Raw genomic sequence first — 16854 nt, 5'->3', positions numbered from 1 at the left:
CACTGAATAGCATGGAACGGTCAATAAAAGCTTTATCATACAGTTTAATTTTGTTTTGTTTTTTGTGAGCTGTTTATGTATTTATTTTATTACGTCATATAATCAACTTTCAAAAAAACTACCTCAAGAAAGTGAATGTCATGTCTGATTATGTTCATCATTTTTACTGTTTCCCCCCATTTTTCTTCCATTTTCTTGTTATTTTAACAATTTTATTAATTAATCTTAATGAATTGTTTTTTCTTTTTTAATTTTCTCACCTCATTTAATTTAATTTACTTTATTTTAATTACATCATTCTTGTTGCTTTAACTATATTGCTCATTACTCATGCCAGTAAAGCATACTGAATTGAATTATAGTAAATTGATTTTTAACTGAACTGAATTGACAAGCTGGTCATACTAAAATGGGCAGGCAAGTAGCATGAAGCGGTTAGTCAAAGCTTTATATTCATGTTTTTAAAATTAAAAAAAATAAGTGAGCTGTTTACATATTTATTTTTTGCAGTGGTGAATATCCTTTCTGCACAAACAATTATAGAAACTGAATGTTGTCTCTGATTATGTTTATTGTTTTTACTGATTTGCATCGTCTTTTTTATTTATTTATTTTTTGCTATTCACTTCATTTATTGTATTTATTATTCTACAACTTTATCCCCTCTGCGTAGAGTTTCTATGCAAACTACTACCGTTTAGTGAATTTTGTGTCTGACAGGTGCATTGAGGAAAAGCACTTCCTTTAAATGGCTCATACCATTAATGACAGAACAGGGGGTTTACCGGGCATTTCCGCAACACGGTGGTGATTTTCTGGAATCTACAGCACTGATAAAGCAGGCAGTGTAGTTCTAAATTATTAGTTATTGTTTAAATATGAATTACCCGAACATTGTACAATGACACCAGCCTGGGAGGTGATGAGTAAAGTTGAACGGTCCAGGAAATCGGCGTATTTACAAATAGACGCAGCTAACGGCAGACGGCTAATGGACGGAGCGGAGGACGGATAACCTGAAGGCTAACGGCGGTTAAAACGCTTTTCCTGGTGGGCTTGCGGAGTTTGCCAGGAATAACTGCGACCATGACGGGTGACAGAAGCAGCGACGATACTAAAAACGGCACAAAACCTCCTGAAAGCAGCGCTACCACGGAGTACTGCGCTAAGTTGCAGCAGTGGATGTGGCAATATTACTGGGGTTACGCCAGCTGGCAGAGCTGGTTGGCGCTGTCCGCCTTCCCCTTCCCTCCGCCGTGCGGTGTCCCTCCGCCGGGCACAGGCGCCCAGACACAACCGGGGGCACCTGCCTCGACCTCCGCGAGCGAAGTTTTTTATGACACACGGAACTGGTACAGCTACCCGTATCCTCTCGGCTTCCCCGCATCCTCGCCTCACCCGGGTGGTACCTACACCGGGCAGAGCTCAGCCGACACCCCGCTCACAGCGACTGATGCCCGGCCAGCGCAGCAGCAGCAGACCGGAAACCCTCCGCAGGCAGGTAGGGCTCAGTGTGATGCTGTGGCCTACTTTGTCTAACAGTCTGCAGCCATGTGTGGGATTCTGAATGCATAAGCTAGGTCATGAGTCTAATGGGAAGCAGGCTTAAGTAAACTCCTAGTGGAAACAGGCTTACATGCTTAGAGTCTTTCCAAGGTCTTTGAGTCCTCTGGTGACTTATAGTACCCATAGTAATGAGCAACTATTTGAATGAAAGGCATACTGATGCACTTGTCTTTTCCTCTGCTCCACAGGACGAGAGTACACCATCCCCTCCTCTCTCCAGAGGTTCCTAGCAGAGACAGTGGACTTCTTTATCCTGTTTTGTGTGAAGGCCACCATTGTGCTGTGGATCATGCATCTGAGTGGGATGAAGTAAGTGTTATATGTAATGCAGCTTTGAAATCAAAAGTATAAACAGGCAGAGGCTTAAAAATTTTAAATTAGGGTTTTGCTGGTTACTGCCCAAGCCCAAGATCTGACCTACACCTCATGTAAATGGAAATACTGTGATTCTGTTCCGATGTAACCATGCTGCTAATTAATGTAAAGCCATTTTTGCACCATTTTAGCACCATATGTACATTGTCAATACGATATTTTACTTATATTCTGCTCTTAATTTTATTTTGTGTTATTTTAACCACATCATGACTGCTAGTACTATGTACAGCTGTTGCTACCGTTGTATGGAAAACTGCCGTTCATGCCTTGAATTGCCCCCAAGACACAAATAATATTTTTTGAATTGAATCAATATTCAGTCTCTTTCTGAATATCTGGATTAGTTTTTTTTTTTTTTTTTACTGATTTCCAATCAAATGAATACATTTGTGCTGTTTTCCTGCCACCTTTTCTATCTGCAGTAAACACTCATTGTCTTGAGAAATCACCCATAGACTGCACTATGTTATTGGTTGCACTTCACATAATAACCGGCTGTAATATTGAAGAATAAATGGTGAAAAGTTTACCAATTCAAAACAGAAAGTAATCACATTTCAGGAAAGTTTAGTGTTGGGATTTGTGTAATTCTACATTTTGACACCAAAATTTAAAATGTTTGCTCCAAATGTTTTTCAATTTGGTTATCGGTCTCCTTGATTACTAATAATCAGCACAGTAATCTGGAAAGATCATATTGATCGACCTCTAATTCAAATGAACCCTTCAGTGTTGCAGTCTGTTAATACATTTTTCTCAGGCTCAACTGGCAGTGGTGTCGCTGTAGATCCAAATAAGACCATGTACACAACCAAAGAGTTTACATTACTGCTTTAATGCCAAATCTGTTATTGTCATTCCCCAGATTTGTGCTCACACAGAGTCTCTGTCTCTCCTCTTTAAAGGGACATTGCCAGATTTATTACGCAGTTCATTGTGGAGGAGATTGATGAGAACACGTCCATGGAGGACCTACAGAAGATGATGGCGGTTGCTCTGGTCTACAGGGTGCTGGTGTGCGTCTATGAGGTGGGTCACGTTTCACACTGCCTTCATAGTGACAGGACTAAGTAATACAGGTGTATAATAATCAGCTAACTTTTAAATACTGAAAAAAAACATACATCGTGGCTGGCTGAAATCAAGCAAACGAATAATTTAGCATCATTAATTAACAAATATTATATATGCTGTCATACGAATGTTGTTATGTTGCTCAAACTTAGCTTTCCCATCATCCATTTATAACATTTAGGGTCATATTAGGTCTATAAGCACTTAATCTCTCCAAGAATCACCTATGTAACGCTACTTTTACTTGATTTATTTAAACAAACATCCTTTTACTGTAATGCTGCACAGGTTTTTCCTCGCTGAATGGAAACACTCAACTCAGACAACCTCTTACATCACAATTCATACTGATAACGAAGGCGAAACACCACTTGAAATATACATTATATTCCCCTGTATGTTCATTTAGTAGGAGCTGCCTCATCACATGCTCTCGTTTAATGAGAAGAGTCTTTACAACACAACATTGTTTTTCCGTAGAGGACAGTGATGCAACGTAGCGTTCACAGTTGCCTGAGATGAAGTCAGGTATTGCGTGTTTTGTTGGACTTTTGCGTCAGTGGCTTGTTTTCCCAGGTGGGGAGCAGCACTGGGACATTCAGGCACCTCTGCTCAGGCGAACACCATCTGGCATGTTTCCTGAAATGCTCCTGAGCTAGTTTGTGTAAATCTGAACATAAAGTTTCTTGCCCTTTTACTCTTTCTAGTGAGAATGAGATAAGATGAGATAAGAGAAGATAAAACTTTATTAATCCCAGATATTGCTCAGAAAAAACAAATGACATAACATGAGAAATGCCATGACTAAAAGTAGAAAATCAGTGAGATATAAGTACAATATATTACTGAAATAAAATACTGTGAAAAAAGTTTTTGGAAATCCTTAAAATTTTACACAATCTCAAATATTATCATGGAATGTTTGTGGAAAAATCTTTTTTGTGTTTCAAAAGGTGTGGCTGCGTTAGACAGACAAAAACAGATACAAACGACACTTTTTAAAATTGTTTACAACAAAAACTAACAAAACTAAATTCTACCAAAATTACCAAATACTCAAAATTTCTTATTTTTGTGGAACCAATCAATTTTAAGTTTTTAATGGCTTTTTTAAAATTTTTTTTTAAAGGATTTGTTTAGTACTATGGCTGTGATTTACTAAAAGAAATTGCACTTGAAGAGTACACCTAAGAGTGATTCTTAATGCAGTATGCATGCAAATGTATGGGATGTCTGAAAACTTTTTTTCCACCACTGTAAGTAAGCTAAAAATAAGCCTACGATAGAACAGTAAATTATAGTGGGGTTATTGGTAGTATCACACATGCTCATGAAATACTGCACATTACATTGACAATGTTGTATATGAAAGTAAAATATTGCACATGTAATCAAAATGTTGCACATGATAATGAAATATTACACATTAAACTGAAATAATATACCTGAGAAATGAGAATATGAAAAATTGCACATTACATATTGCACTCGATATGAAATGCGACACATGATACACACACTGATACTGCATATTGAATCATTAGTGACTCCTGCATCTATTTGTTCCACTGTGTATTTTTATGAACATGATCAGGAGAGTCTTGAGCAACAAAAATTACATTCAATAATAAGTCGTCAGCCGTTTGTTGTTCTTGTCCAATCAGACGATCTGTATCTGGGGTGCTGGTGGTGCTACTCCTGGGAAGTTCCTGCTCGGCCTGCGGGTGGTGACGTGTGATACGTCCACTCTGGTTCGACCCAACCGGGTTCTTGTGGTTCCGGCATCTAACGTCTCCCTCTCAGCGTGAGTAATCACACATGAATGTTTCTGTTTTGTCACTTTATGACTGAAAAGAAGAAACAGAGGAATAATTTGACATAAGAGCGTTTAAGTATTCTGTATGTGCATAGCTACACTGTAAAGATTGCCCTTTGATTTACACTGGAATCTAATTCGGAGTACTAATCAAAAAACTAATGCTTCCAATAGTCTCTAGTACCCACAGAGAATCTGTCTGGGACTCAGCAGTTCTCAGTATTTCGTCTTGATTTTCACAGCTCTACTGTGCGGGCGTTGAACAAGAACTTCTCCATTGCCTTCCTCTTTCCTGTCTTCATCACCCTCCTCTTCTTCCAGCACAACAGGACTGTGTATGACATTGTGGCGGGGACCATAGTTGTCCAGCGCAGAGGGGGCAGGTAGCTCCCCTCTTACTGCAGACTCTCTTCTACTTGGCATGGATAATCACACGCTCAAATGTCCTGAGCATCTGGAGAATTTAATTGATATCTGATTTAGTGACGGACTGGCGAATGACTTTTCTGAATGGAACTTGGACTTGCACTTTAAAATGAAATGTATGCAGATTGTGGGACAGTGTGGGATTACAAACACGTTACATGTTTTGCTATAAGGCGTTTAATTTGTACCACTGGACAAACAAATAAGCTGTGAGGACACCCTGTTTAAGTATTGTAAGTTTTTGCTAACTGAAGCTAAAAACGGTGCTTTCATGGGTTATTCTGAGTTTTCTCCTCATCTATCGTAAATTTTAATATACATGTTAAGTTTCGTTATACAATTTGTTTATTCGGTGTGAAGCTGAAAGCTTGTTTGGGGAGGATTTGACAACTTTTTCCTTTGGTGACCTCTAGTGGCTGTTACAGAAACTGCCCTAAGATGCCCATCTTATTTTCACATTGATTAATACAGACAGAGACAATCTGATCTTTATCTTTCTGTCAGACTAATTTATTTCAGAATAAGAGTCCTACAGACATGAGCAACATTATTAGGTTCTAAACTTTATGGCATTTTCTCATATGCATTTTTCCTTATTTTGTTCAAGGTAGTACTGGGAATCAAATGTTTGGTTTGCTAAATGTTTTCTGTCTTACGTTGTGATAATTCTTATATACTTACACTGAAGAAAAACATGCAAACATGCCAGGCTTCTTTCTGTCCATATTCTGTGCCTATGGATATTTTGATGAAGTATTGCTTTGATATGGTAAAATGTAACAAAACAAAACAAAACAAATCTCGTGGGTGTGTGAGGTTCAAATGTGAGAAATGATGTTTGTAAATTCTCTGCTCATATTTTCTGTCTTCAAACTTGTAATTTTTGTGACTCAGGGCAAATGTTTAGCATCAAAGAACCACAGTTTGTCTCGACTGATTATTAAATGCTATTGATAGTGTCAGATTTGTACGTATGCACAATGTAAAACTCTTCTGGTATTAAATATTATCTCTGATGGAATCTCATTTTACAGTGCCGGTTTAGCAGTCCAGCTGACATAAATATACTAAATGGCCACATATTGCATTAATCTCAGTTTATATACATTTATATTATTCTGTATTATGCCAAGAGATACCTCAGTCCTCAGCTATGCTTCTCTTAAATTTATACTGAAATTTAGTCAGAGCTGGAAAAAAAGGCAGAGTTAGAATTAAAATGAAAATCTGACATTTAAAATATTCATGTTCAAAACGTATGGTCAAATATTTCAATAGATATGATGAAATTTATTAATGTTATTTTGTGAGGCGTTCACACATTAAATAGATTACAGAGTGAATATCATGCCTTACAATTAAATGGTCCACATTTTAATATATTTTCTTAATCTCGTTACACAATTTCTACATTCCTCTGTGCATTTTTCCACATCATATTTTCTGTCTTTTTGTGGCTGTGTGCAAAAGAAATGTAGAATATGATTTACCATAATGCAGAAATAGAAAGAACAACAGGCAACATTATATGCAGTTTATAGCTTTTGAGTGTAAAAGTTTCAAAACCAGGTAAATAAAAGCACTCCTTCATAGACAAAACTGCTGTAATTTCAGAATTCAGGCAAGACAGAAAGCGCTGATTTAAAAAGGAAGGGATTATAATTGACAGAGGATTTTTAGAACGCATTTAGCAATTAATTATCTTTGACCCACGCCTGAATAAGTGGGTGATAGGGTGAGTGTATTGTAGAAATATAAGGATTAAAGGGATTAGTTGTTACTTAAAGACCTGTAAAGGACATTACACACTCAAATAGGCACACAGCTTGTACTTTAATGCCAATGCTTGGCTTTTAGCACAAAAGGTCACTTTGAACTGAGCTACAGAACCAACTTCCAGTCAAGCACAAGGACGAAGGTCAGTTAAACAAACCGAACTGCACAACCAGGACGTTTCCCTATAAACCTTAGTAGGTCTTTTATGCACATTAAATTATGTCTTCGGTGAATTTCACACTGATGTCTTTGTTTTGACAAGACTGTTCTCCTTTATTGCTCCAACACTTGGGCCCGAGCCACATGGGGGCAGCACAGATCAATACAAGCTGAGGCCCAGATTCAATAGACAGATATAGTAGTATTTATTAGATACTGGCATTTTTTCAAGAGATGTTTTTGCACAATCTTTATGGAATGTTAGAGAGCACAGTCTGTGCTTTCATAACTGACAAATCTATAACTCCACTCGCTATTGAAGGCATGCGAGAACACATGCTGGCTTGCAGAAGTGTATCGCTTGCTGAAGGTACTTTCCTGTCCCTGCTTGTCTGTCGCTTCACTGTCGTATTTTCTATCATTATTCATGTCAAACATGAAGCCTGAACAATAGACTTTTCCTTTAATCAACGGGGAATCTGCATTCCACCAAGATGTCTAGCATCTTTGGGTTGCTGACAATTTGCCAAATCGCTCCTGGAGCTAAAAATATCGATGCAAGAAAAGTCATTAGGCCACAGGTCACACGGCAAAGCATGATGTGGCTTGTTGGAAATGCTTTACTACTGTGAAAATAGTAGTTTGCATTGTATCATACAGAGATGTTAGTTGTGTGATTCAGACAGTCACAGGACTACAGTGAGGTGCATACAAATATATGTAGGAGTACATATGTGCTTTTAGACTTTGGCTCTTTTTCAGCCTTTAAAACCTCAAATCTGTATTTAAAATTAAGTGTTTATGACTAAACAAGCAGCTTTTAAGCTTTTAAGTAAATAAAAAACACTTTATTCCTCATTTGCTTCATCAGGACTGTGTGGATGGAGCTCATGACCTCCCCTGTCAACAGTGTCTGGTATAAATGGTGTTAAATTCTCTTTGGTTTGCTTTGGTTTGACATTATATTATTGATCCCCACCCACATTAAAGCAGTGAAAAGAAGAGAGTGAAAGAAGAAATAAAGGAATGACTTGTGCCAAAAAACAGATACTTTTACAGCTTTTGAGAGAAAATTCTGTCTGTGTAGGATGCTTTAAGTCTTCATAAGAAGCTGATTGAAAAAGAAGTTTAACAACTGCATCTATATGGTGCCAATATTAAAGAACACCAAAGAGCAACACATTAAAACAATTATGTGTTCAAACAAATTTGTAATAGATCAATAAAGTTTATTCTGAACTATATTTATGTATATATACCCTGTATGTGTATATAGGCAACTTTTTTGGATTTTGTAGTTTCATACATTGCTTTGATAAAATATTATTAGATATATTCTTCTTAAAAATAACATTAGCAATCGTATCATGCAACTTTTGGAAGGGCAAATCTTGTCAAATCTCGTCGTAATGGAATCCATTCTGAGTATGGAGGATTTTCCAGCTCTGCAGAGGGAACGAAAGAACTTCACCGTCTGCAGTGCAGTCATTAAGGAACAACAGACTGTCCCAAAGAGACAGAAAATCAACAAGAAGTCCTGTCTCAAAGTGACGTTTGGGTTGACGGTGCCGGTCACCCAAGTCCCCACCGCATCCCAGACAGCCGGCCACAGCCAAGAGGACTCTGCAGCCACGGCAACAGAGCCCAACACAGAGCCAGCAGCCAGACCCAGTCCGAGGCCCACGGCTAGACCCGGCCCGAGGCCCACTGCTGGACCCGGTCTGAAACCTGTGCCTAGACCCGGACCAAGGCCCGTTGCTGGACCCGGACAACAGATGGTGGCCAGACCAAGGATCCAGCGTGCAACTGGGCCCAGGCCAGAACCCTTGGCCAGACCAAGGCCACGGACCACAGCACAGTCCATAAAGACACCGGGGCCAGAGCCCATGGAGACATCAGGGCCAGAGGCTGTCATTGGAGAAAACCTTCTGTCTGCTGAAGAACAGATTCTGCAGCTGAAAGCTATCCAGGCAGAGTCCACAAGAAAGATTGCTGATCTGTCCGTGGATCTGTATAATGAGAGACTGAAAATAAGAGATGCTTCATTCGCCATTGAACAAATGGAAGCATCTCTACAAGAAGCAAGAAGAGAAAAGACGGAGACGGAAACCTGTCTAGTTGAACAGGTCATCCAAAACTCCCAACTGAAAATAGAACTAGAAAAAATTCAGCTGCATCTGAAGGAGCAGCAGCACCAGTGGGAGGTGGAGAAGTGCCGTCTGGAAGCAGAACTAAAGACGGCACTTTCTAAAGAAGAAGAAAACTCAGACCAGAAAATAGACTGTATAGAGGAGGTGGTGGACAGACAAGAAAAAAAGAGGAAGTCCTGGTGGAAGAGGTTCGTCAGTTTCTTTAAGAAAAGTGGTGGGACTAAACCCCACCCTGAGTCCTGACTCAGGTTGAACCTCTTCACCTCTTCCTCTTCTCCTCCTGTCTGGACACACCAACCAAATAATTAATAATATCTTTCTGAAAGATATTATTAATTACAATTATATTATTAATTATAGGTCTATTTGTATTTGTAGAAATTTGTATTTTTTTAACTAAATTTTATACAGTTTTATACTACAAATAATTTTAGAATAAAATATAAAATCCCATTATAAACTACATCATTTCATGTTTATATGTATTCTCACGTTGTGTAAAAATGCATGCAAGATATATCCCATGAACATCAAAAGTCCCTCAGTTATATTTTGACCCAGCCGCATTTTTCAAATCTGCTTTTCTGGCCATTCTGACCCAAAGTCAGAGAACAAACCAGCCTGAAAACCTTAGAGCACACACACAGACATCAACCCATTTCACACAACAGGCTATGATGGATGTTTTGAGCAAGAAAAACTTGCAGTAAAAACTTCAAATACAATATTATGTCAATGCTGGAATTGTATGAATACTGTGTGCAACACTATATAATGAAAGTAAAAAGAAAAAGTGTGCAGCCTGGACAGCAGCGTCAGTGTTTTTGCCAAATGTCTGAATTATGCATAACTTTAAGCTTCAATACAATTTTAATGGATATGTTATGTAGAAATTTACCTCCTGTTCAATTGTCGTTAACAGTGAAACTAGCTGTAGAGACGAAAGCAGTTTTTGCACCAGGTTGTAAACATGTTTCTGTTAGCTGTACGGTTAGGCAATGCAACATGAGGGCCAACAAGGATTCACTCACTTTTGGAGTCAACCTCAAGTGGACATTCAAGGAACTGCAGGTTTTGGCATTTCTGTGTTGACCTTATTGTCATTTGGTGTGAAAACTCCTTTTTCATGGGGGGAAATCCTGGAACTCACTGCGGAATTTCAGTTCTAACTGAACAAGCCTTTCAAATGAGACGTCTTGAAGAAATTTATATCAAGCTCAGTCACCTTCGATGTCGCACTTGTCGATATATGATGGTGTTGATGAAAATGGCTGTAACCACTCCTGTCATGCATCTGTAAACTTTGTAGTGTTTGATTAAAGGCCTAAGATGAATGATGGAGTCGCCCCCATGCCAAGAAACTTCAGAAGCTGTTTATTTACGGAACATTAACTACTGAATAACTTCAGTTACACTTATTTTTTGATTCGCAGTGCCAAAATGCTGTAGAGCTGAATTTTTATGAGCCGTGTTCATGTAAGATTAGCCAGGGGCATATTTTGTCTCATGGTCCCAGTAGGAAGACACAACGTTCATCGGCTCTCCTCAGCATGGTAGTTTTTAAATAGCAACCATTAATCCTTATGAATTAGTAATCATCGCCAGTCTCTTGCCAACTTTCTCCCTCCAACAAATGAAACAAAAGGCAAATCACAGCCACCTTTCAAGACTTTTTACGAGCTTTAAATTTTGTTCTCTTCTCTGTCATGGGAGCCGTGACTTAAATTCCATTTTTTTGTTTCATTTTTTACCTTTATGTGTTTCTTTCATGTCTCTCCTTTTTGTAATTGCTTCCAAAATGTGGCCTTCAGGGATCATTAGATCAACTTGTATCTTGCACTTACACCCACGTGTGTGTTCTGGAGCTCGTGTGGAGGGCGAGAACATATGTAAATGCAGAGTCGGAATTATAAATCTGTAATATCTTCCATAAATTTGCTCGAACTTAGATATGAGTGTATAAAAAGGATTCAGCTCCTTAAATGGCTTTGAGGCAACGAGAAAATTAGCTTTCTGTTGTATAATCTCTGTGCATGGGAGAACTATCCAAACATTTTGTCAGCCATTGTGCATGATTTTAAAAGTTCATCACAGCATTTTGTCCTTCAGTAGCGAGTTTTTTTTTTTTTTGTGCTGAGAGTCATGAGTTGTTCTCTGTGCCAGGGAACTGAGAGAGGCTTAGCAATAATTACGCCTCGAGTGGCTCTAATACACATTTCACAGGGAGACAGAGTGGAGAGAGAAAGCAACAGAAAGTGCGAGACACAGAAAGGGATTAAGAGAGAGACAAAAGCCCCAAGAGGAAGGAAAGGATTGGAAAAAGAGGGAGAAAATGAGAATGGAGGGAGAGTGGGAAGAGAAGTGCAAGAAACAGGCAGGAAGAGAGAAAGAACGAGAGTGTGAGGCTGAGGGACACCATGCTTGAAAATTCTCTCTGATCTTTGAGCCGTGGGACTAGAGGCGATGGAATACCCCGCAGAACTCGATTAAAATTCAACCAGCCTCACTTAAGCTTTCAGTTATTATACAAGAGATGCCCTGCACAGCTCAGCTTTCTCTGTTTGCTCTCTGTTGCACACACAGAAGGACATGAACAAAAGACAAACAGTTGCATACACACACACACACACACACACACACGCACAAGGCCACTTCGCTGCTAGACAAAGAAGCATACAGCTGACAGTGCTTTTGAACTTTACGTAATACAGTCTACAAACAATATGCAACTTTTGCAAACATATTTATCAGAGCATGAAAGGAGAGCTGTTATGCAAAACTGTTTCACTTAACATTGTAGCTGCTGCTTTTTAGCTCCTCTTTTAACACTTTCACTCTCCTTTTATTAATTTATGGTTCACAGATATGCATGTGAGTAGACAGATGTGAACTTCACTGAAATCATTTGAATCACTTGAGACAGAGCCTCTCACTCAGTTCAGTCACCTTATAAAGTTAATGTGGAAAACTTGCAAGCAAACATTTCCTTAGACACATGTCCAGCAGATACAGAGAAATCTTATCATGTTTCTCCAAAGAAATTGGAGAAAATATCTGATATTGGGATTCTGATAATATCTGCAATATAATTTTTGAAAGCCAGTAAAATTTCAAACGTGGTGGAGAATTGCATTACATGAGACACTGCTAAAAATGTGACTGTCACACAAGGAGGATGACATGAGTTTGTAAAACCACTGACACACCTGTTTAGCCTTCATGTTGTCCTGTGGGTCAAAACTGACCCGGTTTAAAGTTTGAAAATGTGGAAAAAATAAAATATTTTCACAGTGAAACTTCTGATGTTCACATTTTCAACATTTTTGGGAAATCTTTGATCATTTTTTGGTGGAAAAAAATGTTAAAAATGTTTCTCAAGAACATTCACATAAAAATCAACCAAAATCCAGCGAATTTCGCTGGATTTTGGTTGATTTTTATGTGAATGTTCTTAAAGAAAATATTAGAAGTTTTACTGATATATATTTAATCACTTTAGATATTTTTAGGATTTTTTTGGAAGATTTTTACTCATTTTTGGAAAATATTTACAAGAATTTTTTTTGCCAAATTTGGGGGATTTTTTTTTTAAGTAAAACTTTTAATGAAAATTTTTAAGAAATTATTGGAATTTTCTTCCTGAAGGTTTTGCAAATTTTCTGAAATTTGGGGGATTTTTTTGCTGAATTTTTGCATTTTTTTCAGACAAGGAAACAATTTTTTTGGTCCCCGTAAACAAGGACAACAGGAGGGTTAAACAGACGTGCTGCATGATGTATATCCTTATTTGTTACCCATTTGTGATTTAAATTGATTAAAACCACTCTTTTGTCTTTAAATCAATTAATTTTTTTCTGCAAAGTCCAGCATTCAATCTTATTTTAGCTCTCTTTTGGTCTCCGTCAACCCCTGAGGGAAATGGTTGCCTATTGAACCGCTCAATGCTCTGCTGTGTTCAAAAGTGGACTTTGTCTGGACTTTGCTGCCAAGCAGGTGGTGTCCAGGCAGGAGCTGAAAAGCAGCGAGCGGTCACAGCTTGGGCTGAAACCAGCAACGTGTACCTGGATTTTATATTGTTGACAGTGAACCAAAATAGTCCAACTGTGGGCTGTGAAAGCAAAGCAGTGAGGTAGAAGATGCTGAAATCTTCGAACAGAGTCAAGTCACATTATTCTGTGGGATCACGACTACCTGTGACACTTTTAATATTACATATAGCATAATGGCCCATTTAATCGTCAATAATGATTCACATAAGTTTTGGAAAACGTGGAAGAGAATTAAAAATAGACATCCATCTGATTGTTAGAATAAATGCTGAGTGTTTTATGACATCAAATATCAGTGCGCAGTCATGTAAACAAGACTTTTTCTTACTATATTACAGTAATTTTGTCAACCTCAATATCAGGTAATGAAGACTTACAAAAAAATCAACCAATTTACTTGCTCTAGAAAGTATTTTTTTTAAAACCAGCACCATCCATCCATACATTTGCTGTACTCCCTTTATCTGCTAACTGATTACCTTACAGTGGTTCCCATTCAAAGTCCGAACTACAGTGCAAAATATATACAGATACAAATAAGTAGAAAAAAATGTCCTAAAATGTAAACATAAGCTGAAACAGTATAAGCATAAATGTAAAATGTTCATTTCCTAAGAAAAATAGAAAGTTTAGTTAGTATATAGTGTAATAAATAGTGTGTTATTGCACATAGTATACAGTTATTGCACATTATTGAGTGTTAACTTGAGAAGTGAAGAGAAAAATTAGTTAACAATGTCTGAGGAAATAAAGAGTAACAGAGTGAGCAAATAAAACATAGCTAATAGGAGGAAATGGACACAAATATGACCTTTTTTTTGAGAGGTAAATCGTAGACTTCAGTCAGTTGTGCCTCTGCTCAGTCAGACATTCTCTGCGCTGCCCAACAGAGGGAGTTCCTTTAGAAATGAAAGTCTCCCAGCTGACTGTGGTCTCCAGGTCAGTACAGAGTTAATGCACTAAAAACCAATCACAGTGGACACACACTGACCAGTTAACCTGCCATGCATGTCTTTGTATATTTGTACCGCCCACCTTTTTGAATTTCAGTCCTAAAAATGTAACACACTGCAGACACACTACTAAAACAGGAAAAGCTTTGCTGCTGTGTTTATAAATATTACTGCACTGAATTGCAGAGATCAACATAATCCATAAGTCTTTCCTGGTTGCGGTTTTCCCATAAAATAAGTAAATTTTTAAATACACTGCTTTGGCTCTGGTGCAGCCGACTCTTTCTATAATCACCTCTCTGTGAATTCAAGCAATGCCTCACCCACAGCACTTAAGACAGAGCCTCTCACACAGCACTAAGATCACAAGAATGAATTTGATGAAATTAATAAAGGCATTTGAATTCAGTTTTGTGTTGGAGTTTGTGTTGTGTTAAACGTTCATATCCAGATTTTCATTTTTACTGCAAATCTGTCGCAAGTATGGCTTTTGATTACTAATAATCACGTTCAGTGTTGACTCTGAAAAAATGTTTTTGTTCAACCCTAGTATTAACTGTGACTGTGTTTGCAGCATGGCTGGTTTTATTATAGTAAACACAGTGAAGATAATGCACGGAGACATTTGTGACTCACCTTTTACAACACAACAAACTGGACTTTCCATCTGACTCAATCGAGTGACATTTCATTGGAATTTTTATAGAGGGACACTCCACCCACAGATACTTCTCACAATCTCATTCCAGGCCTTTTGGATGACCTCCAGCAGTGCACAGGTCTTTGTTAGTGTGGTTTTTGTCCATCTGCGAGTTATCTGGAAAATATTCTGGAAAAGCTGACTTCACTTGGTATTTCTGTGTCTATTTAGGCATTTGTACCAGCTGTGCGACAGCAGAAGTTCTCTCTGATTAACTCATCAACTGCAAAGTGAAGGTAAGAATAAGTAATTGAGCAATTTTGGGAGGGAACAGGAGGAAAAACTGAATGAAAATGTTAGGAATAAATATGCAGATAATCAGTAAAATCAGATGTAAAATCAGAAATGCTTTATTGATCATAGAGGGGGAATTGCTTATCTTGCAGTGACCCCCATTCAAAGTCAGAAATACAAGCAGTGAAAAATATGCAGATAAAAATAAGTAGAAAAATATGTTCTAAGAATGTAAACAGAATTAGAAAAATGTGTCCTAAAAATATATTTAAAAAGAATAATATGTTCTAAAAATATATCTAAAAAAGTAGAAAAATATGTCCTAAAAATTTAAACAGAAGTAGAAAAATATGTCCTAAAAATATATTTAAAAAGAATAATATGTCCTAAAAATATATCTAAAAAAGTAGAAAAATATGTCCTAAAAATATAAACACGTATAGAAAAAAATAAGTCCTAAAAATATATTTTAAAAAAGTAGAAAAAATATATCCTAAAAATATATAGAAATAAGTAGAAAAATATGTCCTAAAATATATTTTTAAAAAGCAGAAAAATATGTCCTAAAAATATATTTTAAAAAGTAGGAAAAAAGTAGAAAAATATGTCCTAAAATTGTAAACATAAGTAGAAAAATATTTCCTAAAAATATATTGAAATAAGTAGAAAAATATGTCCTAAAATTATTTAAAAAGCATAAAAATCTGTCCTGAAAATCCAGATATACACTGAAACAGCATAAGCATACATGTAAAATGTGCATTTCCTAAGAAAAATAGTAAGTTTAATAAGTATACAGTGTAATAAATAATGCGTTATTGCACATAAGCTGTATAGTTATTGCACATTATTGAGCGTTAACTCAAGAGGTGAAGTGAAAAATTACTTAACAGTATCTGAGGAGATGAGTGAGTAAATAAAACAGGGCAAATGGGAGAAAACGGACACAAATATGACCTTTTTTTTGTGAGCTAAGTAGTAGATTTCTGTCAGCTGTGTCTCTGTTCAGTCAGACATTCTGTGTGCTGCCCAGTAGAGGGAGTTCCTTTAGAAATAAAGCTCCCCAGAGCCGCCTCTTCATTGGTTCTCAGTAGCCTCGGTGTCGGAGGCGCTGCAGCCAATCGGTGTGCTTCTGGGCCACAAACATCTGAAGTAGTAATAATGTGGAATGTGCTGGCTCGGCATGAGCTGTCAACTAGAGCATGTAGTACTATACTATATACGGATGGAGGGAGGGAGGAGACGAGCAGAGAGGAGGAGGAAGTGGTAAACACTGGATGACAGAGCAGGACTCTCATTGTGTGTCTGTGTGTGTGAGTAAAGCAGTACTGTCAGCTGTTCTGCATTGCCCAATATCTAATTATCCACAAATGCTGCCCCACCCTCTCTGCCTCTCCCTCCTGAGAATTTATACACAATATTCTCTCACGTGTACACTTTTGCACAACTTAACAGAGCTCGGAATTCTTTAAATTTGAACGCGAGGTGGTGTGACCCACTTTTAAAAATATGTTGCAGGGTGCTCAGCATTTACACAAACACTGTCTGTGTGCTGGTATGTGTGTGTGTGTGT

General features: G+C 37.7%; 1 protein-coding gene across 1 annotated transcript; it reads left to right on the top strand.

Moving 5' to 3' along the window:
• Window positions 1–784: 784 nt before the first annotated feature.
• Window positions 785–6286, top strand: fam8a1a (family with sequence similarity 8 member A1a). Its single transcript, XM_023268781.3, has 5 exons — window positions 785–1501; window positions 1755–1875; window positions 2850–2973; window positions 4683–4822; window positions 5077–6286. Exons 1-5 carry the CDS (start codon window positions 1087–1089, stop codon window positions 5219–5221), a joined length of 945 nt encoding a protein of 314 aa, XP_023124549.2. The 5' UTR covers window positions 785–1086; the 3' UTR covers window positions 5222–6286.
• The last annotated feature ends 10568 nt before the right edge of the window (window positions 6287–16854 follow it).

Source organism: Amphiprion ocellaris, chromosome 15 (assembly GCF_022539595.1).
Source record: "Amphiprion ocellaris isolate individual 3 ecotype Okinawa chromosome 15, ASM2253959v1, whole genome shotgun sequence".
NCBI classification, from domain to species: Eukaryota; Metazoa; Chordata; class Actinopteri; family Pomacentridae; genus Amphiprion; species Amphiprion ocellaris.
The sequence above is the reverse complement of the archived record's forward strand: the minus strand, read 5'-3'. Positions and strand labels throughout refer to the sequence as shown.

What these genes read in the sequence shown, in the direction of transcription:
- fam8a1a (XM_023268781.3), top strand. Translation starts at nt 1,087, where the DNA reads ATGACGGGTGACAGAAGCAGCGACGATACTAAAAACGGCACAAAACCT. An exon ending in ATGCATCTGAGTGGGATGAA is followed by an intron (nt 1,876 to 2,849) that starts GTAAGTGTTATA and finishes TCCTCTTTAAAG; the next exon opens with GGACATTGCCAGATTTATTA. An exon ending in TGCTGGTGTGCGTCTATGAG is followed by an intron (nt 2,974 to 4,682) that starts GTGGGTCACGTT and finishes TTGTCCAATCAG; the next exon opens with ACGATCTGTATCTGGGGTGC.